Source organism: Myotis lucifugus, unplaced genomic scaffold, assembly GCF_000147115.1.
Source record: "Myotis lucifugus unplaced genomic scaffold, Myoluc2.0 scaffold_56, whole genome shotgun sequence".
In the NCBI taxonomy this organism is placed as follows: domain Eukaryota; kingdom Metazoa; phylum Chordata; class Mammalia; order Chiroptera; family Vespertilionidae; genus Myotis; species Myotis lucifugus.
Window position 1 is genome coordinate 2611271 of NW_005871104.1, and position 27645 is coordinate 2638915.

The window sequence follows — 27645 nt, forward strand, 5'->3', positions numbered from 1 at the left end:
CGAGGGCTAGGCAGTTTGCAGACCAGCACACTCCATGGGGTGAGAGTCCTGCTGGGGGGCATGCCAGCCTGGGTGAAGGGCCGATGGCTGTTTCAGACTGGCCACACCCCTCAGCGGGGACCCTCACCCATGGGGGCATGGCCAGACTGGGTAAAGGGACTGAGGGCCGTTTTCAGGCTGGCCATGCCCCCAACTGGACCCTCATTCCGACGTGGCATGGCCAGCCTGGGTGAGGGGCTGAGGGCCATTTGCAAGCCCCTCCCTCAGTGGCTGGCCTGGGTGACCCAAGCCTCCCTTCCACTCATGCCGGCTCCGTGGCTGCCTCCCACAGGCCCCTCCTTTGGTGGCCAGCCCAGGCAGGTGGCCTGCTCTGGCTGGCTCCATGGCCTCTGCCATCTTTTCCCCATAATTTGCATATTCCCTCCTGATCGGCTGTGGGGCATCATGGAGGTATGGTCAATTTACATATTTGTCTATTATTAGTGTAGATATAAAAGCCTAAGCGACCAGCTGACCGGCTGACCAGCTGGTAGCTATAATGTGCAATGACCACTGGGGGCAGATGCTCAATGCAGGAGCTGTCAAGCTGTGGTGACTTGGCAGCTGCAGTTCTCAGGTGATGCACCTGGAACCAGAGAGGAGGGAGCCTGATTCCAGGGTGCGTCACCAGAGAACTGCCCTCTCGCAATCTGGGACCCCTCAGGGGATGTCAGAGAGCTGGTTTTGGCCCTGTCCCTGGAGGCCAGGCCGAGGGACCCCATTGGTGTATGTATGCGTGCACCGGGCCTCTAGAACTATGCTAGGTGCTGGTGCTACAAGAAGATTTTAGTGTAGTCCCTGTATTCCAGGAGATACTCTGGTTAGAAAGTAGATACAAAAATAGATAATCTTAATTTGATGTTCTAATTATAGAGATCAGGTGTGTGCTACTGGAACTCAAGTGGGAACTTTGGATTCAGGCTGAGTGTTGAAGGCTGAACCAGTTAACAAACGTTAAGGACCTTGGGCGGGGTGCACAGCAGGTTAGAAGAGGTCAATGGGGGGAAAAGTGAACATATATAATACTTTCAACAATAAAGATTAAAAAGTAAATAAGAGTTAAGGAATTCTAGACCAGTGGATCCCAAACCTACCTGCACATTTGAGCCTATGACCACCCATGACCAATAAAATCACAATGTCTCGGGTAGAACCTGGCCATGTTTTTTAGAAATTTCTCTTCTGATTAAGGTGCTAACAGATCTGAGAACCACAGATCTAGACTGACAGAGAACGAAGAGCAAGGCTACAGGGATGTAGAATGGTGGGCCAGGTGGCTAGTAAGTGTCAGAGCTTCCAATCCTCACTTCAGAGAATGTTCTTAACCACTTCTCATTGCTGTTTCCACTTGACTGACGTGGTATGAGGATACATTCCATTATGCTGCAGTTAAACAATTTAGTGGTTTAAAACCATAAAATTTTCTTTTTGCTTGTTTCTATTGAGGGTCAATAAGGAAGGGGTTCCTGCTTGATGTCATTCTCACTCAGGGACCAGGGCTTGTGGAGGTTTCACTATTTGGAGCCAGTTGCTCTGTCAGGAGAAGGGAAAATAAGGAATTGCACGCCAATTCTTTTATTTATTTATTATATTTATTGAGGTAACATTGGTCAACATGAACATATAGGTTTCGGTGTGGGTTTCTATGTTATAAGATCTATATATTACACCATGTACACTAATTCTTATAGGCTTCCACTTGCAAATGCCAATGATATTTCTGCCCACATGTTCTGGCCAAATCAGGTCATGTGGCCATATCTAACATCATGGGTGTGGGACATGCTACTCCAGCATATGTCTGGAAGATAACTGGAATATTTGTAAAAATAACTGTCATTAGATGTATTAAATCAAATTGAATTCAGTGGCCAAAGGCAGCCAGTTATATTTATCTGAGTTTCCATAATATAATGTGACCTGGAAATAGTAATTTCACTATATTTGGGCCAACTACGATATCCCTTAGGGTTGCTGAATGCTGTACTTTTTCCTTCTTACATCTAATTTACTCACTTTCAATTTCTTAATCCAAATCCTGACCTTCCCAGAAGAATAAGAGTGGCATTTTCAAGATTTCAGCACTTTCCATTCTTCAAATAGAAACTCATCTTTAGAGGGTAAACTCAACATAACAATGACTTCTTGAGCCAATCAGAACATGTATCCACCCCGGCTTCATTTCTCCTTTTCTATTTGGGGAGGCCCCCTTGTAAGGATGATTTCAAAGTTCAATTGACTCATGCCAGCTTCCCCTTATCTTTGTTGCTATCGCTTATAAAACAAAACATTATTTTCCCAATTCTTAATGATTTCAAAGAACTTACCCGTAAGTAGTCTCATTCAACCCCCAAATCAACTTCATGGTGCAGGGATTATTCAATCTTATTTAACAGATGAGGAAAATGAGGTTCAGAGAGGTCAGACAAGATCTCACAGAAATTACTGAAATACTTGCATCTCCTACAGCCACTCTAGTCTTCTTTCTACTTTGTATCAGTTTCTCCCTTTAAGGAGTCAAGATATTCATTCATTCATTCATTCATTCATTAATTCATTCATTCATTCCACAAGAACTTGTTAGCTATTGGAAGTTTGGCATTGGGCCAGCCACAGGAGGTGTAAACACAGTTCTGGAGGAATGCCCTGATAAAGTAGATGCTGTCCATTGTTCCACCAACAGCCTTTCCATCTCCTAATAGAACTCTAACATTTTTCCAGGGAACCATCATATTTCATCCCTTGCTCTCAGAAACACTAGGCCTCTTACCCTAGGCTCAAGGAATGGTTCTGATTTGTCTAAACCAAGTCATAGACATCTCATAGGATGGATCTGAGAGTTGGTTAGTGAACTCATTCTGGATAATAAGTTATAAGGTTAAGGCAGCTCAACAGCGGTTCTCAACCTGTGGGTCGCGACCCCTTTGGCGGCCAAACGACCCTTTCACAGGGGTCGCCTAAGACCATCCTGCATATCAGATATTTACATTATGATTCATAACAGTAGCAACATTACAGTTATGAAGTAGCAATGAAAATAATTTTATGGTTGGGTCACAACATGAGGAACTGTATTTAAAGGGCCAGAAAGTTGATAACCACTGGCTTAGAAGGCCTGTCTTTCCCAAATAGAAGTCAAGGAATAATGATGTAAAAGCCCCCATGACTTTCCGTTCCTCTGCCCAAAGATGAATTTGATGTCCAGAAGCACTTTAGCCCTCCTGTGACCATGTTGTGACAAACCAACATGAAGGAACAGCAAGAGAAGAGTCTGGGTCCTTAGTGATATTTTGGAATCACTGGGTTGCCTATACCGAGACTTCTTGTTATGAGAGAAAAAACAAACCCCTTATATGTTTAGGCTTCTGTGAATTGGATTTTCTGTTACTCACAGTGAATGGATTCCTAAGTGATTCAACTGACTATTTTAGTGACAGACTCATAAACAAATTAAAGTTATATTTTGAGTTAAGTTTTGTTTAACATCTTCCAAGCCCTCTTTTCTTGTACATATAGGCAAAGGTAATATTTCCTTTACAGGTTTGTTATTGGGATTATATGTGAAAATCACTTACCATAGTGCTTAGCAAATAGCCACAGTGTAGTGTATGTTAATTCCTTTCCATTTTCCTAACAACTAGGGCTGTATGGAGGTGGAATGGATTACTTGGAAGAAAGCATGAAAGCAGAAGCTTGGCCACATATATAAAGCTTTGGATGGATGGATAAATTAGTCATCCTTTACTCACCTTTCTTTTTCAAGTTTCATGACTCTTCATGTCTGATTGAACCAGCTTTTCCAAGTAAATCAGTCTATTTCTTTGCCTTTTATAAATTCCCACAAGAGAATAGATTTATTTTTTAATATATTTTTATTGATTTCAAAGAGGAAGGAAGAGGGAGAGAGGGAGAGGAGAGAAGAGAGAGAGAGAGAGAGAGAGAGAGAGAGAGAGAGAGAGAGAGAAAGAAACACCAATGAATTGATTGGCTGCCTCCTGCACACCCCACACTGGGGATGGAGCCCGCAACCCGGGCATGTGGTCTGACCGGGAATTGAACTGTGACCTCCTGGTTCATAGGTCGACATTCAACCACTGAGCCACACCAGCCAGGCAAGAGAATAGATTTAAATGAACGATTATACTTAAAGCATATGCCCACCTTACTCAAATGCCGACTGAATCCACATAGATTGAGGAAGGGTTGGTTCCAGAAAGGATGGAATGTTGACAGACATGAAATATATCAACTAAAACAGGTCATTCTGTCTTTTCTGCTACTCTATCTAACACTACCTAAATAACAACTACTTGAATAATAACTAACATTCGTTGGGTATTACTATTTGTCTGGTACTCGGCTAAATGCTTTCTATGGGCCCCCTCATTTAGTACTCACAGCAATTCAAGATATAGTTACTATTATCTTAATTTTATAGAGGGGTAATTGAACACAGATAGGGGAAGTAAATTGCTCATAGCCACACAGCTGGTATGTGGTCAAGATGGAACCCAGGCATCTCATTTTCCATCCCATCTATAATAATAAAAGCATAATATGCTAATTAGACTAGACAGCTGAATGACCTTTAGGACAACCTTCTGGATTAAGCTGGGGCTTCGAGGTCCGAGCCCTTTGCACGAATTTCGTGCATAGGACCTCTAGTAGGAAATTAAAAAAAAAAAGAGGAGGCTTATGCATGGATCATAGAATGAGAGGAAGCTTGCTGAATAGATGCCCATGGCTAACAAAAGCTGGAGAGACTGCCCTTCTACCCCCACAACTAAAACACAAAAACTCATAAAATAGCTCCCTTCCTTGATTTAAGCCATTTTCTGACCTCAAAAGAATACACAGTCAAAGCTTGCCCAACTGGAGGAGATTTAGAGGTTTTAGATTTAGTTAGTTCTGGACACCATTTGAATGAAAACAGTCCCAGATGTGAATATTTTTCTTTTATAGATTTACTCTCAGGCTCAATAATAATCCACAAAAGTTGGGTTCCTATTTGCCCTTGGACAGTGCTCATATGCCTTTATGTTGCTCATCAGGACCTTCATGATCTGACCCCAGCCTGTGTTCCTGTCCCCTCACTTGGCATTTCCACTTCTTCCCTCCTGATTTGAGGTCCAGCCACAGTGAAATTCGTGCAGTCATAATTCTTGGATCTCTGCAAGGTCTCCTTGTTGATCTACACATAGCCCTGTTTTATTTTATTTGACACATAGCCCTGTTTTATTTTATTTTATTTTTTTTTAAAATATATTTTATTGATTTTTTACAGAGAGGAAGGGAGAGAGATAGAGAGTTAGAAACATCGATGAGAGAGAAACATCGATCAGCTGCCTCCTGCACATCTCCTACTGGGAATATGCCCGCAACCAAGGTACATGCCCTTAACCGGAATCGAACCTGGGACCTTTTAGTCCGCAGGCCGACGCTCTATCCACTGAGCCAAACCGGTTTCGGCAGCCCTGTTTTATTTTATTTACATTTTCATTTACCTTTTTTTGGGCAAGAAAACACTTTAAATTTTAAATTTACTTTTAAATACTATAACAAACACCTATAAAGGTGAAATTCTTCCTTTAGTTTACAATGCCTCACTGTTATCACTGTTATCAGAACTTCTATGTGCTCTATCTGAAATTCTTCCCAGCCCATCCCCACCTTCTCCAATGTCCTTTAGGTTTATATTTAAAAAGTGTCCTTGACTGTTCTTCTATCTTCAAGACTAGGCAGAAATCTTTCCCCAGCACTCTAATAGTGTCCTTTCCCTGTCACATCTAATCAAGTGCTGTATTGTCTGTTAACTCACTTTTTTCTCACTAGGAGGCACTAGCCTGGGAGCTTATTTTAGGACAAGAATGGCTGATGTTATATTGCAGTCTCAGTGCTTAGAGCGGTGTGACATAGCGTGAACTCAATATATAGTTCAGTGGTTAGCGAACTTTTTCTATTAAAACCATACAGTATCTTTTGCATTTACACAACTCTGCCATTGTAGTGTGAAAGCAGCCATAGACAATATTTAAATACCTACCATGGCTGTGTTGCAATAAAACTGTATTTACAAAGATAGATTTGATCCATGGGCCATAGTTGTGCTATAATTGATGAAGAAACGAACAAATAAAAATGAATAAGCAGGATTACATTTAACCCCATTTACCAGAAAGGAAGTACTGGTTACTGCAAAGAACTCTTTATCAGAAAACCTGAATTCAATTTTCTTCCTATTATGTAATATCTTTTATCTCTGGCCTTCTATGGCCTTATCTTTAAAATGGGGCCTGATAATACCTCCTCTGCTTAAAGATTTAAAACTGTCAGGTTCTTAAGATTAGGATGCCTATTTGTCTTTATTTCTAGAGTCTAGCAGAAATCCCACAGGCCTAGAGCAGAGATTTTCAATCATTTCCATCTCATGGCACACATTAACTAATTACTAAAATTCCGAGGCATACCAAAAAATATATTTATTGCTGATCTGACAAAAAATAGATATAATTTTGATTCACTCACACCAGATGGCTGTTGTGTTGGCTGTTGTCATTTTTCCATTTGGCAATCTAAGGGAAAAGGGGTCCATGCCCCTGACTAAACAGTCAGGTATTGCATTTTTAAAAAATTCTTGTGACATACTGTGTGCCGTGGCACACCCGTTGAAAATCATTGCCGTAGAGCATAATAGGTAGACAAATAATTGAAAGCTCAGGGTGAAGCTGGTGTTTAATGAAACAGGTAGTTGGAGCAGTCAATAGTTGTAATCTCTTAGAAAGGGGAAAATTTTAGTCATCAGCTAAATTGCTACTATGTAGAAGTCCTTCTAGGTTTAAGAAATTGGGGTATTTTAATTCCAAATGACAGAAAACCCAACACAAATTGGCTTAAGCCCCATAGAGAATTTATTGGTACATTGGTGTGCCTTGTTCCAGGGGCTCAAACCAGGTCAAAGACCCCCAGGCTTCTCTATTTCTCCACTTGTCTTCCGGCTTCACCTACTGGTGGTGGGATGGCTAACATTGGATTCACCCTCATTTCCTCACAGCTCAAAGACCATTGGAAAATAGGGAGGGTCCCTGTCTCTCAAAAGTCCTAATAACAAGCCAAGATTATGTACCCTTGGCTGTGGGTCACTTGTCCCTCTTTGAGCCAAATACCATGGCCATGAATGAAATGACATAACTTGAGATGTACTGACTGAGAGCGAGGGAGGCCTGGCTGTACAACAGCAAACCTCCCCTATGCAAAAGAAGAAGGTGGCAAAGACATGAAATACCTAGAACTGTCGTGATCCCTCTCTCAAGAACGCTATGATTTAATGCTGTCATGCAAATCGAGGATGTTTGTGAATTCCATGCAGCCTGTCCACGGACCCTACCTTAGGAAGAGAAGAAAACCGAGCCTAGTGTCTTTCTCCAGTGTGTGACCCTCCTAGATACAAACATTGTTATTGATAGTTGCATTTCTAAGATAAAGGAATATGTACTACACGCTCGCCCACGCCATCACACCCCCAGCCCCCATTTGTGCACCCCCCCCCCCCCCCCAGTGTCCAGGAGAAAAGTGCTCAGTGCATGTCTTCATGCATCCCAGATCCAGGAAGGCCATTCAGGATGGGGGAAAGGGAAGGTTTTGAGCCCAAAAAAGAGAAATGAAAACAAAAAGGTCCCGCCCTGTCAGCATTAACTGGAGTATAAGAAATGAAGTTTGGGCTGACAGACAGACAGGCTCCTGGGGTCGGCCGACAGTCAAAATGTCCAGAGGGCCTGTCATCCTCTGGCTGCTGAGGGAGCTGTGGTGGCTTTATCTGAGTAAGTGTGTGACCTGCCATGCAGGAGGGGGGCTCCGCACCCTGAGATGGGGCTCCTTGGCTGGTGGGCTTTAGGGAGCAGAAGCCCACCTCATTCCCTCCCCCACCCAGGGTTTCTTGTTCGGGTGGTCTCTCCTCTTGCTGTCATACAAAGTTGTATCCTGAGGCCGCTTTGGGGGTTTCAGGGTGGGGTCATTTGTGTTCATATCAGAAATGACAATTTAAGAAGAAACACCGAAATAAGGGGTCAGATGAAATGGGGAAAAGAAATGTCCTCTGCAGATGTTATCAGTGCTGTCAGATGGAGGGCAATTTGCTCTGGAAAGGGCTCTTCTGGTAATTCTCCTCTTTCTCTTTATTGTCAGTTTTAGTTTGCCTTTTGGATTACTTTGCCGGGGAGGAGGTTTCAAGGAGCGGTTTCTTCTTGCACATTGTTCCCAGGTTTTGGACGATACAGAGGTCCGCCCTGGGCTGAGACCTGTGCATCCTGGTGGCAGAGGGCAGATGCTCGTGCTGAGCCCAAGCCCTGTCCACTCGCTGACAGTTGGCACTGGGAACACGTTTAACAAGCCCTGGCTGTCTCCTGTGTGAAATGAGGGACCTGGATCAGACCAGAGTAGAACTAGACAGTATCTAATGTCTCTTGCAGTTTTAAAAGTTTGGTAGTTGCTTGCGAATGAATCTTTCAAGGACAGCAAAGGTGTTTCCTTTACCTGTCCAGCCTGTGCCATGCAGTTCTCTCTGTCTCTCTTCTACAAGCCCATGGGTCCTCAGGTCTCCTCCAAAGGTGGGCTTTTCCTGAGCACTCAGGACTGATTCAGGAATTTCTTTTTTTTTTTTAAATATATCTTATTGATTTTTTACAGAGAGGAAGGGAGAGGGATAGAGAGCTAGAAACATCGATGAGAGAGAAACACTGATCAGCTGCCTCCTGCACACCTCTTACTGGGGATGTGCCCGCAACCAAGGTACATGCCCTTGACCGGAATCAAACCTGGGACCTTTCAGTCCACAGGCCGATGCTTTATCCACTGAGCCAAACCAGTCAGGGCTGATTCAGGGATTTCTGCTATGAGTTCCTGTCCTCCCTGGAGTTCCGCTCTGCCTCCCACCCCCCTCCCCCTCCCACCCCCCTCCCCCACCTCACCCCCCTCCCACATCAGAGAACAGGTCACTGAGCTGCTTATCTCCCCAGATACACTGTGGCAGTTAATGGAATAAAAGCAGCCCCTGTCTGCCTTTTTTTTTTTTTTTTTAAATCAATGTTTTCAATGGTCTTTATCTTGTTCTGGGAACTTGAGGTGTTCTGGGAACTTGATTTTGTCATGCTGAAAGTTGCTGGGGTCTAAGTCCACATAGCCAGCTACTGGCTGGTTGCTGAGCTGTTGGTTGAGCTAGGGTGGGTTTCTTTAACCCTGTTTAAAGGAGACAGTAGCTGGTAAACTTTCTCTTTTTTTCATTTGGGTCTTTTCTAAAATGACCAAATTAGAAGAGAATGACTGTTCAGAATCACCGAGAATCCATCAAAGCTACACATGCCCTTCAAAGATGCTGAATCAGAAACTCCAGGCTGCAGATGGTGAAACTGAGACCCGGGTGGGGGAAGGTCCTTTCTTGAGGTCACCAGCTGGAGGAGACACCACTGGCACCAGAACCCAGGTTGTGCCCACACCATCCTGGGTAGCTACTGAAAAACGGAATTGATTTGACACCAACAATTCCTCTGCTTCAGGATACTTTTGTAACTGGAAAAAAAACGCAGGGTTTTTGGGTCCTATTTCTAAATTCTCCTGTGTTTGGTTACTTCATTAATTCTATGTGGCATTGATATTTCGTCTCATGTGAACCTTAGAAACGCTTTCTGAGGGGAGTCATTATCCCCTTTATTTTACGATGACAATGAGGTTAGGCTTACTGTGGCTTTCCTCCAAGAACACAAAGGCCCATGAGGTTTACAATGTACGCCTAATGGGTGTTTTTCTGCCACAGCAAAATGCCTAATTGCCTGCTTCCTTTTTTTCAAAACCATCAATTTTGAATCAGATGAGTAATACAGAAACACCCTTAGTGAAAAAAATAAAGCTATAAATCCCTTTTGAGGACCACCCCCAGGCCCCATCCCTTTCCAATCGTCATGGAGAGGACCAACACAATGAGTTGGGGGTATATCCCACCAGAAACTTTTCTATGCATATATCTATACCCCCACCCCCACATGCACATACACAGTGTGAACTGTTTTATTTATTTATTTTATTAATGGTTTTTACATTATATGTGTTATATTAAAATTTTCCTTTTCATACTTTCGTAAGACCGAGTTTTCATGCCAACTGGCATAAGTCTATCTAATTCTAATAATCTTCTATGCATGATTCCATGGAATGAATGTGCCAGTTTTGCCAGGCACGTAGACACGTTCATTCCATTCACATGTAGGTGAAGGCGGCAATAAACATTTGCTATTAGGTTTTCTTGTGCATGTGTGTTTTTCTAGGGTAAATAAAACACAAAATTGGTAAGGTTTAGAATGCACATGCGCATGTTGAGTATTAATAGAAACTGTCAAATTGGCCCACACTATGGCTATACCAATTCTTACCCTATTTCTGTGTAGTTGACTCTGGTAAGCTATCTTTTCCTAGATCCCTGTTGGCCCAAAATTGCTTTTATCAGCACTCTAAATTTTGGCCAAATAGGTGAAATTTACTAGCCACTCATATCGCCTCATCTATGAATTGCCTGTTATGTCCTTTTTTAGTTTTTCTGTTGCGCCTTAAGAAGTAGGATGCTTCCTGTGATGCTATAATACTTGGGAAAGTAAACTGATGACTTGCCAGTAGAAATAATTCTTGCATCTATTTTAAAATTAATTCTCCCAATATAAATAGGAACAAGCCTATGTTTCAGAAGTTATTTGTTTTAGGCGCACGTGTTCTGTGTTGCTATGTGTCATGACACAGGGTGATGACAATGAATTGCTTATTTTTTTTCCTGGGTTGACGGTGGGCAGAGTGGACTTCTACAGCATTTATTGTCTGTGAAACAGTTTCACTGCAGCAAAGCGAAGAGGCTGTGAGTGCAGGGAAGGCTCTGGCTGCTCTGTATTTGGAATGACCTTCATCATGGGAGTCCACTGTGGAAAGCCCAGGCAGCACGCCCTTCGGCTTCCTCTCTGGGCGCCTTTTAGGGTTGCTCACCTCCCCCTAGAGAGGGATATCTAGACGTTCCTGACACCAGGTCAGGGCCTGTGGGCCATGTCTTATACAACTTAGCCAAATGGGTCAACACAGCTAGTGAATGGGGTCTCATGGGCCAAGGGGGTTCCTGGAGGAAAACAGAAAGCAGGAACCTGGTGCCTGGGATGTAGTCTGATGGTCTGGAGCTTCAGCCTGCCTCGCTCTCACTTCAGTAGGTTTTCTGTTATTGTTTAGAACAAGTACTGATACTCAATTAAATCAGTGGGCTGGCAGCAGTGAGAATGTTTCCCAGATTCTCAGAAATGGATGTGATCTTCAAAGAGCTTGTCCTGTGGTCCTCACACACTGGGGGAGTGGCCAATGATATCAGAAGAGTTTGGTGATGTCCATTTCCAGGGGCTTTGGCCTCAGAGATTCTGACTCAGGGTTGGTCAATAAAATATCTTTTTAACAATCTCCCCGGGTCATGCTGATGAGCAGCCAAAGTTGGGAAAAGTGGACACTTCATCTTAGAACTAGAGTGGGTACAAGTAGGTTTACAATTGTTCACATGCAAAATAATACAATAATTAATAAATAATAATACAAGAATAAATTCTGTGTTTCACGTACTCACAACTGTAAACCTACTTATACACCACACAGTAGTGATATCTCCCATATTACCCTCTGGCATTTTTGTACGCCACAGCTCCCATTCTAATTCCTGTGGTCTGCTTCACTCAGTTCTAACATTTAAAAAACCCTCAAACTCCACCTAACTTCATATTGTCTAACAACAAATAAATGGTCCAGAGCAATTCCTTTTCATTTCCTGTGCTGAAAGGAGAGAGCAATGGTATATAGTCTGGCAGCCCATCTTCCTGCCATAGCCCTCTCAGTATTGGAGGACAGAGGGAGACCCATTTTGCTGGGGTCCAATCCCAGCGGGTCCAGGGGTCCCCAAAGGTGTGGACGGAGTCGGCGAAGAAGGAATGACACGAAGACAGCCTTCAGTTGATCAGCAGCCTAGTCAGGACCTCTAGCCAGGATCTCCAGCCAAAGTTCTGGTCGGAGTTCTGGTTAGGAACTGATCAGGATCTGATGTTTATTGTCTTGTTACATCCATATTTATACCAGCCGATTTTAATCCTGTCAATTTCTATTACAAAGGTTAGGGCGTTTCTTATCTCCATTCCAGGGAGTAAAGATTATGTAGCTTAACTACCCGCCTGGCACTTAATTAAGGGGTTGTATCCCCTCCCTAACCTCAGGGAAAGATCCCCACCTGGGGAAACAACCTTTCTCGGAGAGGTGACCTTGGTTAAAACACATGGCGCTAAAGAGAGCAAATATATTAAGAACAATATGCTATATATGCCAGGTCCCTTGAAACATATGCTGTGCAGATGTTTCTTTCCTGCAGCGACTGTGTCAAGCAGCAAGGATGGACCGGCTCCCGGCACCATTTGAGATATTCAAGTCAATAGAACATAATCACTGTTCATTGGGATACAGTAGGCAAAGTGCTATGTTTAGAGCTGTTTGTCTCAGTTAGGGGAATTGAGTTAAAGGGTCAGGATTTTTCAGTGGAGAGTCTATTGGTTTATCTTACGGTACTCAAGGTCAGAGTGGAAGGGAGGGGGGAGGAGAGAGAGAGAAACATCAGCAAAAGGTCTTGCTGTGGAAATGAGTTTAGACACTCAGGTGGGTCAGCTGTCTCCACTTGGGGGATGGAAGGATGTGGAGTTAGGAGCTCAGCTCTGGTGAAGCACACATCAGAATTTAGACTAAAGAAACACATACACTACCACCCTGTGCATCTTCCTGGAAGCATCTGTTTGCACAACCACGATCATGTCTGAGATACGTCAGTACCACACGACCTGGTTTTCTCATCCCTCCTCACAGCTCCAGCTGCAGCGCAGACTGTCGTGACAGGATACGTGGGCCAGTCGGTGACTTTGCCCTGCATGTATGCATCGTGGTCTCAGGGCAGCCACAGCATGTGCTGGGGCAAAGGCTCGTGTCCCAAATCCAAATGCAATGATGAACTTCTCCACACCGATGGGACAAGGGTGCTCTCCCGGAAGTCAGCAAAATACCAGCTTCTGGGGAGTATCAGGAGAGGCGACGTCTCCTTGACCATCTTCAACACCAACGAAGGTGACAGCGCTGTGTACTGCTGCCGCATAGAGGTGCCTGGCTGGTTCAATGATGTGAAGAAGAACATTGTCCTGAGGCTAACGAGAGGTGAGCACAGGAAGGGGCTGGTGCCTGTGGAAGGAGAGATTTGGTGGCTAATGGGTGATGGGTTCAGTGGGGGCAGGGAGAGAAGCCTTAACTCCTTAAGCCATGAGTGGACGGATTACATCTCAGAAGTGTTCCTCCGACTAATAGGAGCCACGATGTGCGGGCAAATGCCCACGGTGGGGGGCGGGGGGCAAGAAAGGCCACAGAAATGATTGGAGGGTGGTGGGTTGGGAAGGAAACTTCAGGGTCAATCTGAAGAAGGCAGCTGCTTTTTACCTTTGGGATTGTTGCCCACTGTTTACAGATCTCTCAATTTTTATGTGAGATATACTGATTTTTGCATGTTGGCAAAGATTTCAACATTTAGAAAAATACATACTGTGTAAGCTAAATAAAGTGTGTCTGTGGTCAGCTTCAGCCCATCAGCCAGTAGGTTGCAGCTTCTGGCAGCAAAAAAGGGCATGTGATGCGGGGACTTTCAGGGCCATTTTCAGGCATGTTTTTCCTTCTGTTACTATCTTGCTTTTGGTGAAATTTGGAATAAGGTGGAACTCCTAAAGCTTTGAGCTGCAAGGGAGGCAAACAATTGATGTGGTTCTCTCACATTGATGTTTCTCTCTCTCTCCTCCTTGCCCCTCCCTTCCACTCTCTAAAAATCAATGGAAAAAATATCCTCCAGTGAGGATTAATAAAAACAAACAAACAAACAAAAGATTTGAGCTGCATGGAGGGCAGTCTATGGCTAAATAATGCTAACAATACGACCTTTTCTGCTTGTTTGGAATGGAGCCTTGTAAAGTAAGCCCTGTGTTCAGCTTTCATCAATGATGGAGGAATCTGGGGCTCCTTTCCTAACTGGAAGGGCATCTTCGAAGGCAGGGTCTGGATATTAATATGCTTAACAAGCTCCTTAGGTGACTCTAATGTACTTTATTTTATTGTTTTTTAATATTTATTGAATTTATTCGGGTGACATTTGTTAATAAATTATATAGGATTCAAGTATACAATTGTATAATGCATCATCTGTATATTGTATTGTGTGTCCACTATTCCAAGTCAAGTCTCCTTCCATCACCATTTATCCCTTCTGCACTCTCTTCCACCTCCCCCACCCCCTTTCCCTCCAGTAATCCCCATACTGGTGTCTGTCTCTCAGTTTTTTTGTTTTGTTTGTTTGCTTAACCCTGTCACCTTTTTCACTCAGTCCTCCAACCCCCTGACAGCTGTCAGCTTGTTCTCTGTATCTATGAGTCTGTTTCTATTTTGTTTGTTAGTTTATTCTAATACACTTTAAAATTTGAGAACAACTGATGTGGATGCTTCTAATTGGAGAATTTTCGTATACATTAGCATATTTTTTCTCTCAAAATAACTATTCTGATTTATTGAATTAAATGATGCCAATCTGAGTCTACTCTTTTCAATGTTGGTATAACCAGCTATTATTTTATAAAATACTTGTTTGACCTCCAAACTCTGTGGGGTCATTTCTAGGTTCTCTTAAAACTAATGATGTCTTTCAGTCCATTAGCGTTCATGGAAATTTGGCATATTTGGTAAGGTGGTATCTGGAGAATAATTGTGGCTAATGAACCCAAATTCAAATGTTTAGCGGGTGAGTGGTGCTTGCATGAACCAATCTTTAATATCCAAAAGAGACTGCACCTCACCATACTTCGGACTTAGTGTTTTTAGATTTTAATTTTATTTTATTGTGAAAAGAACACCTAATGTGAGTTAACTATAGGCACAATGTTTTGCAGATCTCCAGAGTTTATTCATTTTGCTTGACTGAAATTTTATATTTAGCTCACTTTTAATCAGTCATTTATTTACTCATGGATATTTGTGGAACACCTACTATGTGCTTGACACCATAATAGGTATTAGATTTGTACCAGAGAACCAGATTTTCCCTCATGGAGCTTACCAGCTAGTTGGAGAAGAAGACATTAAATAATAATCATCAAATAATGTACAATTATGAAATGTAATAAATGCTATGAAGGTAAAGTATGAGAGTGCAAAAAAATTGTTATTACATAACACAGATGACCTCTCTGCAGAAGTGTCCATCTAGCTGAGAAAGAAGGCTAAGGAGTCAGCCTCATAAAGAGAGAGACTAGGAAGCAGCAGGTATAAAGTTCTTCCAGCCAGAAGGCTACTAATATGTTCAAAGAACTGAAGAAAGGCCAATGGGCTGGGGAAAGATGGAGAGTGAAGTAGAGACATGAGATTGGAAGGAAAGACAGGGCCAGAGCCTTGCGGCCAAGATTGTGAGCTAGGCTTTTTAGCTTACAGGCAAGGAGGACCCAGTAAAAAGTTTTAAGCAGGGGACTGACATAATTAGATTTATCATTTTAAAAGATTACTCGAACCAATGTGTGAAAAACAAATTGGAAAGGCCGAGACTAGTGGCAAGAAACCCAATTTTTATGGACAATTACAATGGTCCAAGAGTGGACTAGGTGAAGGCAGTAGAAACAGAGGGAAATGGAAGGGTCCCAGATGTATTTGTATTGTTTCCTTTTTCCTCCATCTCCACTTGGTATCAAATATATCTTCTGTTGGTTACAGCCCCAACAACCACCCGGCGCCCAACCACCCGGCGCCCAACCACCCGGCGCCCAACCACCCGGCGCCCAACCACCCGGCGCCCAACCACCACCACCACCACCACCACCACCACCACCACCACCACTGCTATGCCAACAACCACAACTGTGCTTCCAACAACAGTCATGACTACACCTGACCTCACAACGAGAACACCACTTCAGACAAGAACTACCACTGCCCTCACAACAATGACAACCACGTGCCCATGGACAACACCAAGCTCTCTTCCTGAGGCAACCACCATTCTTCTGACCACTGTGCCTTCCACCGAAGGGTCCACTCTCACTGCAGGTACCTGGCACAATTGACCATTCTTTCCCTTCTGCTGATTATATGTATATGAGTCCCTTGGAATGGGGTTCCTCTACTGAATTAGCAGTGTGTGTGTGTGTGTGTGTGTGTGTGTGTGTGTGTGTGTATTCACTAAACTATTCCTTTTCTTTGTTTTGTGGTTTCCTCCCCCACCCCCTCTTTCTTCCTTTGTTTGTGAAAAGTCAACTTTTTTGGTTCTTCAGTTGACCTCCAGGAATCTTGGAGATGTTTATTGAAGAACCAGGAATGTAACCTCAGGTCAGGCTCCAGTTCCATTTGCCAGGGGTTAAGTCTCTGCCTGGGCATTAGAGATTGGTTTAAGAAAGACTTCAAAATAATTTTTGATAGTGAACTGGTTATCTTTTGTCTTTTTTTTTTTTGTTTCTCCTGAATCCTTCTTGATCCTGCATCTTGGACCTCTCATTGGGTTACTAGTAGGGCCTTATCAAAGTTCCCACCACATTTCCTCCTCTGATTCTGAAAATACAATTATTAAAAAGCAATCATGCGATAGCTTGAAGGCTTTCTTAGGCATTTTAGCTGCCAAAATAAGGTCTGGATCATCTAAATAGCTTAACAATATTCAATTGGCTAATTTTATTATACTCTGAATAGTCACCTAAAGTCCACGAACTCTAAACCAATTAATTTTTGTAGGTATTTTTATTCCATTTACCTTTAAAAGAATCATCTTAAAATACATTTGTAATTTTTTTCTCCTAGATTCTTGCAATCCTTGAAGAAAATTTGATGTAGAAAAGCACAAAGACTACCATAAAAAAGAGCCCCAGATCTCACACTCAGCACACTTTTTTTTTTTTTTTTTTTTTTTTGCTGCCTTTCATCAGACTTTTTTCTATTCCAGAATCAGAAAACTCCCTTCTCCCTGAGGTAACTTCTGAAGACAATTCTTTATTCACACCCAAAGGTATGTGGACCCTTGCTCATGTTTCTTTCCTTACCTCTTAGATTGAGGAGAAGGAAACAGTGAATAGAGCATCAGTGAACAGATGGAAAGGCTGCATTTGTGCTCATTCATTCCAGTGGACAAGGGATAAAAGAGAGTGGAAGAGGAAAGGGGGGGTAGAGGGAGTAAAGGAAAGAGTGAAGGAGATGTATTGATTGACAGATTGATTTTGATTTATTCGTGAGTTCTTTGAGGCAGCACATCTTTAGAAATTAGCCTTTCTACTTTAGGTTCGGGGGTGCTCAGCGGTCTCACTCTGATTCCAAGCACACCAGTCTTCTTTGTTGAAACTCCTAAGGGGTGGACTCACTTGACTGGTTGTTTTTTTTATGGTGGAGGTAAACTCTTTCTCTTTTTTTAAATCATTAAAAAATTTTCAATTACAGTAGACATAAATTATTATAGTAGTTTTAGGTATACACCCTAGTGATTAGTTAGACATTACTAGCTTACTAAGTGATCATCCCGATAAATCTTGTACCCATCTGACATGATACATAGTTATTAGAGTATTATTGACTATATTTCCTATGCTGTACTTTATATCCCCATAACTATTCTGTAACAACTAATTTGTACTTCTTAATCCCTTTACCTTTTTCAACTATCACCCCAACCCCCCTCCCATTTGGCAACTGTCAAAATGTTCTCAGTATCTATGAGTCTGTTCTGCTTGTTCATTTATTTTGTGTTTTAGATTCAATTGTTGATAGATATGTATTTATTGCCATTTTATTATTCATAATTGTGTCGTCGTCTTCTTCTTCTTCTTCTTCTTCTTCTTCTTCTTCTTCTTCTTCTTCTCCTTCTCCTTCTCCTCTCCTTCTCCTCCTTCTCCTTCTCCTCCTCCTCCTCCTCCTCCTTCTCCTCCTCCTCCTCCTCCTCCTCCTCCTCCTCCTCCTCCTCCTCCTACAAGACAACCCTTTAACATTTCATACAATACTGGTTTGGTGGTGATGAACTCTTAGCTTTTTCTTATCTGGGGAACTCTTATCTGTCCTCTGATTCTAAATGATAGCTTTGTTGGGTAGAGTAATTTTGGTTGTAGGGCCTTGCTTTTCATAATTTTGAATATTTCTTGCCAATCTCTTCTGGCCTGCAAACCTGCTGTTGAGAAATCAGCTGACAATCTTATGGAAACTTCCTTGTAGGCAACTAACTAATTTTTCTCTTGCTATTTTTAAGATTCTCTCTTTGTCTTTAACTCTTTGCATTTTAATTATGATATGTCTTGGTGTTCTTTTGGGTTCATCTGTGCTTCCTGGACTTGTATGTCTATTTCTTCACCAAGTTAGGAAAGTTTTCTGTCATTATTTTTTCAAATAGATTTTCAATTTCTTGCTCTCTCTCCTCCTTCTGGCACCTCCCTGATGCGAATGTTGGTATGTTTAAAATTGTCTCAGAGGCTCCTTACATTATTTTCTCTCTCTCTCTCTCTCTCTCTCTCTCTCTTTAGTAAATTCTTTTTGCTGTTCTGATTGTTTTTTGTTTCCTTATCTTCCAAATCTCTGATTTGATCCTTGGCTTCATCTACTCTACTATTAATTCCTTGTAATGTATTCTTCATTTCTGTTTATGTATCCTTCATTTCTGACCCGTTCTTTTTTATGTTTCCTATCTCTTTGTTGAAGTTCTCACTAAGTTCATCTACTCTTCCCCTAAGTTAATTGAGCATCCTTATGACCAGTGTTTTGAATTCTGCATCTAGTAGATTATCTCCATTTTGTTTAGTTCTTTTTCTGGAGTTTTCTTCTGTTCTATCATTTTGGACACATTTCTTTGTCTCCTCATTTTTGCAGCCTTCCTGTTTGTTTTTATGTATTAAGTAGAGCTGCTACATCTCCCAGGCTTGGTAGATTGGCCTAATATCTAGGTGTTCTGTAGGTTCTAGTGACACAGCCTCCCATCACCCAAGCTGAGCACTCAAGGTATGCCCTCACCCTCATGTGGGCTGTGTAAACCCCCCTCTTGTAGTTGAGCCTTGATTGCTGTTGACATGTCAGTTGGAAGAATTTACCGCGCCCCCTCCACCCCCTAGCCTATTAGTTGTAGGGATTGGCTGCAACCACCAACTGCTGTGGAGGATCAGCTGTGCCAGGACCCACCCCACACAGCAGGACTTACTTCAGCAGGATTCTGGTGTCCATTGACTCCGATCCTTGAGTGTGACACTTGTAGAGGAGGTTGGGTGGTGGTGCTTCATGGTCTGAAGCCGTCTACTGGGTATGCTATCTCTGGAGCTTCCTGGGAGGTTCAGGCCAAGGTCAACTGCTGCCTCTGTTCTGCCTGGGACTACAAAGCAATATACAAATGGCTGGCACTTGTGCTGACTTAGAGGTACCCAGGTGAGGCCAAGCTGTGAACCAAGGCTGGCTGCTGCTAGTGCTGGGTCTGGGACCAATTAGAAAGAGGTCTGGGGCTCGCTGAGACCAAATGCTGCTGTTTGAGAGATTTTAGGAAAATCTGAAGCATGAGCCAAGATAAGCCATGGAAACAGCTTGAGTGGTGTGGGATCTCAAGTTGGGTAAGGTGGGATCTTAGGGAATCACGAGAGTCAGGCAAACAGTGTGAGCCAGGTTGATGGAGTCTCAGATATGATACCCATCTGCAAGGTCTGTGAGGGGAGGGCTCATCAAAAGAACAATGGTTTCTGCCAGCACTTCTGTCTGAAAGAAAGTTGCCTTCCACCCCCAGCTCTCATCCTGATGCTGAACAATTTGGTTCTTTCCCATATGTCTCTGGTGCCTTTCGAGCCCCTGCCGCAGTACTGAGGCTCAGAGTGAGTGAATCTGAGTAAGTCCATGGGTGGGCCCTTCAAAGGAACGTCTTGGGGCTCCAACAGCCCTCCATCTCCCCTAGCCTCAATCCTTGCTGGTTTTTACAGTCAAAAGTTATGGGGACTTCTCTTCCCAGCGCTGGAACCTGAGGTGGGGAAGGTGGGAGTGGTGTGGCGCTGGGACCCCTTGCTCCTCAGGGGGGATCTTCACAGCTGAGATAGCCCTCCTGATTTTTATCCGCCAGCTTGTTCCACATCTCCAGTCTCTGGCCAGTCTCAATGTGGCTTCTTCTTTAATTTCCTAGTTGTAGGACTTCCATTTTCCAACCAGATTTCAGGTGGTTCCAAATGATGGTTGTTCTGTAGTTTAGTTGTAATTTTGATGTGGTTTTGGGAGGAGGCGAGTACTGCATTTTCCTACGCTGCCTTCTTGACTGGAAGTAAGAATTCTTTTATGCACTTGTACTTTCATCCATCAAGCCTTCTCTAGGTATTTACTAGAGTGGAGGGGCAGAGAATACCTTACAAATAAGATATGATTCACATCCTTGAGGGTGCTAGAAAGGATTGCCTAGGTTTGACTCCAGTTCTACAACTTTTTGGTGAGGGTCTCTGGGCTCGGTTTATTCCCAGGTGTGTTGTGGAGCTGTGTAACTTCATGCATTTAAAGGACTTAGATTAGTGCCTAGCACTTTAGTAAAGCATTCAAATCGTAGCTGTTACCTTAACAGGACTTAGACTCAAGCAGAGGAAAACAGACATGTGTGGGGTAAATAAACCAATGCTTGTGATAGTACAATATGGGAGGCAGGAAGGTAGAGTGGTTCCTGCACACACTCTGGTGTTACCCTGCCTGGGCTCCAAACCTGCCTCTGACCTGCTGTGTGACTTTGGGAAAATTATTTAATCTCTTTGGGTCTTGGTTTCCTCGTTGGTAAAATGGGAATAATAATAATAACACCTTTCCTACATCCATATGTCTTTTTTCTGAGAATTAAATGAGAACTTTATGCAGATCACTTAGAACAGTGCCTGACGTGTTCTATATGCTCAGTAAGCCTTAGCTCTTTTTTTTTTTTTTAATGACAGAGGTCAGTTTAGGGGACAGAGGGACACCCCAAATAGAAAGACAAGCATTTCCCGAAGTTCATTTTCTCTTTTAAAATCTTGGGTTCTCTAGTCAACACCCCAGGCAACACTCGTTTCACTAGGACAGTGATGGCGAACCTTTTGAGCTCGGCGTGTCAGCATTTTGAAAAACCCTAACTTAACTCTGGTGCCGTGTCACCTATAGAAATGTTTTGATATTTGCAACCATAGTAAAACAAAGACTTATATTTTTGATATTTATTTTATATATTTAAATGCCATTTAACAAAGAAAAATCAACCAAAAAAATGAGTTCGCGTGTCACCTCTGACACGCGTGTCATAGGTTCGCCATCACTGCCCTAGGAAATGAGTGACTCAGTGATTTTTTTCTCAGCCAAGGGGTAAGGGGCTGTGCTCCTATGAGTGGTTTTGTCTTTGGCCGTGGGAACAATCTGTCGTCTGCCTGCTTGTCTTGGGATTGAGCTATTTTGGTTCCACTGTGGTCACATCCTACATCCTCCTGCAAGCCAGGATGAAAATGAAACCTGCTACAAGCATCAGTGCTGGCTTCTTCCCTGTTCTGCCTCATTTCTGAAACCCTTCCTCAGCCACCTCTGATGTGAAGCTAGGAATGCTCGTAGGAGAATCACCCATTTATTCAAAATGCTACTAACTTATTTTAAATTATGCAAATATTACAACAAGGTGTTTTGTGAGGGATACAAAAAAAAGGGTAGAAATAAACCTCTCTTTGTCTCCCTCTCTTTAATCCCAGCCCCTCCTGAAGATGATAATTCTAGATCTTTCTCTATTATGTCATGTATATGTAGAGATTTTAATTAGAGTTTGTTTTGTGTGTGTATTTTTTAAAATGCTATTATACTGTGTGCAGCCTTCTGCATTTTATTTTGTTCACCTCACATTATATAGATTAGATCGCTTTCGTCCTCTGTCCATGTAGATCTGCATCATTATGCTAAATTGCTGTGTAGTATTTCATACTATGGAAACTTCCAGTATCCATTGCCCTGTGAGGGCATTTTAGTTGTTCCAATGTTTCATCATTGTGAACAGTCTGCAGTAAACAACCTTGGGTGTGTGTCCCCTTAAGCATTTATGCAAGTGGTTCTCTATCTAGGGCAGTGACCAAGAAGGAGAAATGATAGACGGCAAGAAATGTGCACTTGTAAATTTAATACTCTTACAAAATTGTCCTCTGGAGAGGCTGTGCCGATTTGTTTTCTTGCCCATGGAATATCTGCTTTCCCGTATCATCCCTACCTCCTGAGAAGAAAATGTCATCTCGTTCTTCTGTTGTTCTGATTAACAGAGCATTTGAGTGTCTTTCTATATGTTGATTAGCCAGAGAACAGTCGTCCCTTTAACTCTGTGAAGGAGGCAGTGTGGCGTCACTCATGAAGGCTCAGAAGATAGGCTTGGAGGGGACAGATAAGAGTGAGTGAAGGGCACAGGTTTTGAAGGGAGACTATAAATCAGGATGAAATGCAAGGGCGAGCTCCTGTGGGAAAGCTCTGACTTGCACTAACTCATGCAGTGGGAAGACAGGAAATCTGGGCTCGATGTTGATCACTCGAGGGAAATTAGGTCCCAGAGAGTCAAACCTTCTTTGTCCATGGGACCGGGTTAGGGTGGGGCTGTTTTCTATCAGAAGAGAAGGTGGCAACCAGAAAAGTGATGAAGGGTGGGCAAGGAGTTGAAGTTTTCAAAATGTTGTCATTTATTTCATTTACTCTTGGACTATTTTACACTGAATTGGGAACAAGAGGTCATCTGGTGTTTTACCTTTTCTGTAACATTCCTTAGATTTTTTCTTTCCCCAGCTAAATAGCCCCAATTCCCTCTTCGTTTCTTCATGTACTTATTTTGATGGTAAGGCTTCTTTTATGATTGAGGGCTGGTGTAAAGCCTTGAAGAGGATCTTGGCAAAATTAACATTACCCACAAAGGCAATTTCTCACCTCCATTCTATGGCTGCCTAGAATGGAATTCAGAGATGTGGGGTAGTTTGTCCAAGACCACACAGCTAGAAACACAAGCAGCAATAACACCAACAGTAAAAGCCCTCATAGGCTCTTCCTGCCACTTAAGGGAGTCTGTTAGGGGGATATAAACTCTTACTCCTCCAGGTATATAGGAATTTAAGTCATTCCTTCTAGCCTGAGGAGTAATTCATATTTGCTTGGCAGCAGGAATACATAAAAGAGTTCCAAATTGCTCCCTAAAGACCCAGTCTCTATGCAGTAGGGACTCTGAAACCAGGGTGAGTAGAGACACATGACTAGGTCACTTCCTAAGTAAAACCAGGTGGCCTGGGATTAAGTCCTCTGTTGATTATGTCTCAGGCTCACTTTTACTGCCTCAGTAACATCCCAAATCCTTTCTTTCTAGTCCTTTCCTCTCACAAACTCCTGGGCAGCATTGGGTGGGGGTCAAAAGAGCTCTATTGGGGAGTGGGAAAGACTCAGGGTTACATCCCAGCTCTGCCGTTTCCTGCTGGTCCTCCCCGCCCTTACAGAATTTCAGGCGAGTGACTTGTTCTATCCTTTTCTAAATCTCAGTGTCCTCAAACTGTAAAATTGAAATAATAGTAGTACTTATTTCACAGGGCTATTAAGTGAGGAAATAGATGAGAAAAAAATGCCGAATCCATAATTACTGGCTAGTAAATGACAGTCACCGTGACGGATTCCTATTTCCTCTCCGGTACATTTCTGCTGCTATTCCTACTCACACACCCTCATTTTTAGGCCCGTCCAGTCAGATAACAAGAGGCCACTTCCAAAAGCTCCCAGCTGACTCGCTGTTCCTTATAAGTACAAAGTTTTATGTGTGTTTTTTAAACTGCTGATCACACTAGGGAAATAGCTAATGAGTGACAGAATTACAAATTTGGGGAAGTTACAAAAGCTTTAAAATTGTATGGTAATACTTCTCTACTCAGTATTGGAATAATATGAGATTCTGATAGCTTTTCACTGACTCCTTTTTAGATGGCTCTACAGAGCTCTCAATTTTGGTTTTATTCCTGTGGGTGGGTATCCTCAATCATCTGCTGCCTCTCACTTGTTTTGTCCTTCTCACATTGCTCAACCTAGGGAGGCTTAGAAATCAAGTTATGGCTGAAAAAGAGCTGTGGTCAAGCTGGCCATGCAAAGATACTTGCAAGTATATATCTTCTACTTTGATGCCCTTCTCCACGTTTAAGGTGTTTGGTCCGCAGACATCATCTGAAGGAGCCCCACCCAAGGGGACACATCTTCCTTCTCTATAGCTGCCTCCAATGGAGCTCAGAGAGGTGGAGTGACTTCTCTAAGATCACACTGTTGTAACGTACCCCGCGAATCACAGAAGGACGCCTCAAGAAGTCGAATTAAAGAGTCACATTTATTGCAATCTGGGACTATGAGGGGCCATTTTGCTTTCCCAAATCTCATAGTAACAAGATGGTCGCAGCTCCAAGGTTATATAGGCAAAAAATCACAAAGGTATTGATTACATCCCAGGGTTTGGAATGAGGAAACTGGTTTGCAAAAAAGCAGTTTACAAAAGCAGAATTTAGCATGTTAATTATAGTTTTGGGTCTCGGGGTCAAACACATTATCTAGAGCCCTCGGGTCTGGAATGAGGAACCTAGTTTGCAAAAAGCAGTTTACAGAAGCAGAAACAACATGTTATCTAAATTACAGTTTTGGGTCTAGAGCCCTTGGGTAACCTGGGTTAAACTTAGGCATGTTATCTAAATTACAGTTTTGGGTCTCCGGAACACTGAGTCAGCAGGGACAGTTAACTGGAGCCCTCTGACCTTGGGGTAACTGTGCTGTTTTTCCCAGGTAAAGGAAAATGTGCTTTCTAAGACCAGTATGACCACTACAAATGGGATTTCACATTACAATCAATAGGGTATTCAATCGAATGGGATGATTTATATAATTCAGAAAATCAAAATAACCTGTCTATTGTTAAACAAAGCAAATAGGTACATAAGCCAAACAGCAGGGTTAAAGGTAAACTATAGTTTCTACCTGAGATGATTGCTACCATACTTCAACACAGCTATAAAGAGGGAGAGTGGGGACTCACACCTACCTTTCATGGGTTTTAAACTGTGTCCATAAACTCGTGGGAACTGAAGGGTTGTTGTCTATGGAAAACTGGGAAACTGAGGACCAAAAAAAGGCCAGCAAGAGGGAGAGGCTTGCGGTGAGTTAGGATGAGACCTGAGACCAGAGGCCAGTTCTCATCTCATGTACAGTTGGCCTTTGTTCTAGGCCTGGTAGCCACTGTCTCTCAACAGAGCTTTCCTGAGGGCAGATTTTCATATGTGACCCTAAAGCATCAGGATTCACTCATTCTCAGCCCCACAATGGGTCATTATACCCACCACCAGCATGAAGTGAAAACTGAAGAACAATTTCAAATTTAATGCACACAAATACGCATGAGGACTGCGCTGTCAAGCCCATAAAATTGGAAGAATGAACACTGCTCTGGTAAGAATAACTTTTTTCTTTCCTTGAGATTTTTACAGTACCTTTTTTTTTTTTTTTGGTCCCAGCGTTAGGATGGTGAAGCAGTTAGGGAGGGATGCTTTAAGGAACATTTGTCCTATTACTCTATCTTTTTATTTTACAAAGCCAGCCTATATATCAAGGTCCAGAGCAAGCTGGCCTTTTCATAGAGTCAGGATTCTCACAGGAAAAGGTGGTTGCAAATGGGATTTCATATCTTTATCTTGGCATTTAGTTTGCATTTGTGGATATTTGGTAAAGGCCTTTCACATCTGTCATTCATTAAATGTGGCTTATCTAGTCATTTCTCTCTTCTTCAAAAGGCCGTACTTTAGCAGTATAGATAGGCTTGTAAGTAACAATTAGTCATCCAGTGTGCTTGGTTTTGCATAGAAGTATGAAAAGGTGACCTTGGGCCCCAAGGAGAAAGAGATAGAGTCTATCTTAGAAAGGAGGATCAGTACGATCTCACTGAATGACATTTGAATTGGTTCTTCAAGGACGAGGACATTGCATTGAAGAAGGAAGGGTGAGGTAGAACAACATGAACAAAGACAGGGGAACTTGATAAGAGTGTGAAATCTTTGGAGATTGTTTAATAGTCAAGTTACATCTCATGGAGACAGGAAGCTAGGAATGGTCTAAGTTCTTAAAGGACTTGATTGATGAGCTGAAGAATTTTTTTATTTATTTTTAAAATATATTTTTATTTATTTCAAGGAGGAAGGAAGGGGGAGAGAAAGATAGACACATCAATGATGAGAGAGAATTACTGATTGGTTGCTTCCTACATGCCCCACACTAGGGTTCAAGCCTGGAACCCAGGCATATGCCCTAACTGTGACCTCCTGGTTCATAGGTCGATGCTCAACCACTGAGCCATGCCACTGGACTTGGCTAAAGAATTTAGATTTGATTCCAAGGTCATAAAGAACCATTCATGTTTTGTTTTGTTTTTGAGTAGGGAATGACATTTTCAGTTCTGTTGTAGGAAAAATTGCTCTGGCAAAAGTGTAGAAGATGTATCAGAGAGGGGCAAGCCTGGAGGCAGAGTGGTTGCCCAGGAAACTCCTGTAATAACTCAAGCTGGAGATGAGCATCTAGACTAGAATGATGGCAGCAGTAACAACAGAGAGGTGACAGTATCAAAGCCATTTAGGAGTTAGCATTGAAAGGACATGGTAACTGAAGTAAGAGTGAAAGATGACTAACTCTCTGTACTTGGGAAACCAGATCGATGTGATGGGTTAACTGGGGAAGGAACCCCAGGAGGAAGGATGACATTTGTTTGGGAGATCTTGAATTTGAAGTGTCTCTGGGATGTCTAACAGGCAGCTGGAAAGATGGGGCCTGGGCTCACTTAGGGATGCCTGGGTGGGATGGGTATCTTTGATCAAATAGTAATTACTATGATGATTCACACTATAAGTGCTAAATAGGGACTTGCCACTGTGCCAATACATTCAAACATATTATCTCACAAGGGACAGTTCAGGGCTATAGATATAATTTTGGGAGTCATTGATGATAAATGACACTAATGGAGTGATCCTTATATGCCAGGGCTGGGCTCAATGCTTTTAAAGCATTGTCTCATTATGAGGCATTGTCTGGATCTGAGGAAAACTCTATTATTACATCTATTACACAATAGAAGAGACTGAGGTTTGGAGAAGTGAAGACATTTGCCAGAGTTTGAACCCCAGGTCTCTGGGCTCTTGAAACTGAGCTCTTAAGCACTTTATTATATTGTCTTCTAAGTGAGCTAAGCTCTAATTGAAGTTCCTGTGGGATCCCCTGAAGGTATTATATGAGATGAAGGGAGCAATAAAGAAGTGCAGAGAGACACCCCTTCACCCCTAAACCCCCAGCCCTCAAGGAACAATTGCACTGGGAGAGGGTGTGGTGGAAGCAGAAAAACTGGCTAGGGGGGCAGAGAGGGAAACACCAGAAGTAGGAAGGGATCTAGGATTACACAGGGGCAAAGGGAGGTGGGCTGAGAAAAGGTACGGAAGTTGTATTAAATTTTATGAATTTCTGCATGCTGGTCGGGTAGGATGA

At 42.7% G+C, this 27645-nt stretch overlaps 1 protein-coding gene across 1 annotated transcript in view; it reads left to right on the plus strand.

Moving 5' to 3' along the window:
* The first annotated feature begins 7798 nt into the window (after nt 1–7798).
* Nucleotides 7799–27645, plus strand: part of TIMD4 (T cell immunoglobulin and mucin domain containing 4) — a 34618-nt gene continuing 14771 nt past the window's right edge. Inside the window, exons 1-3 of the mRNA XM_023754144.1 lie at nt 7799–7856; nt 12946–13287; nt 15868–16200. Coding sequence (XP_023609912.1) covers nt 7799–7856; nt 12946–13287; nt 15868–16200 — 733 coding nt within the window. The remainder of the gene's footprint in view (nt 7857–12945; nt 13288–15867; nt 16201–27645) is intronic.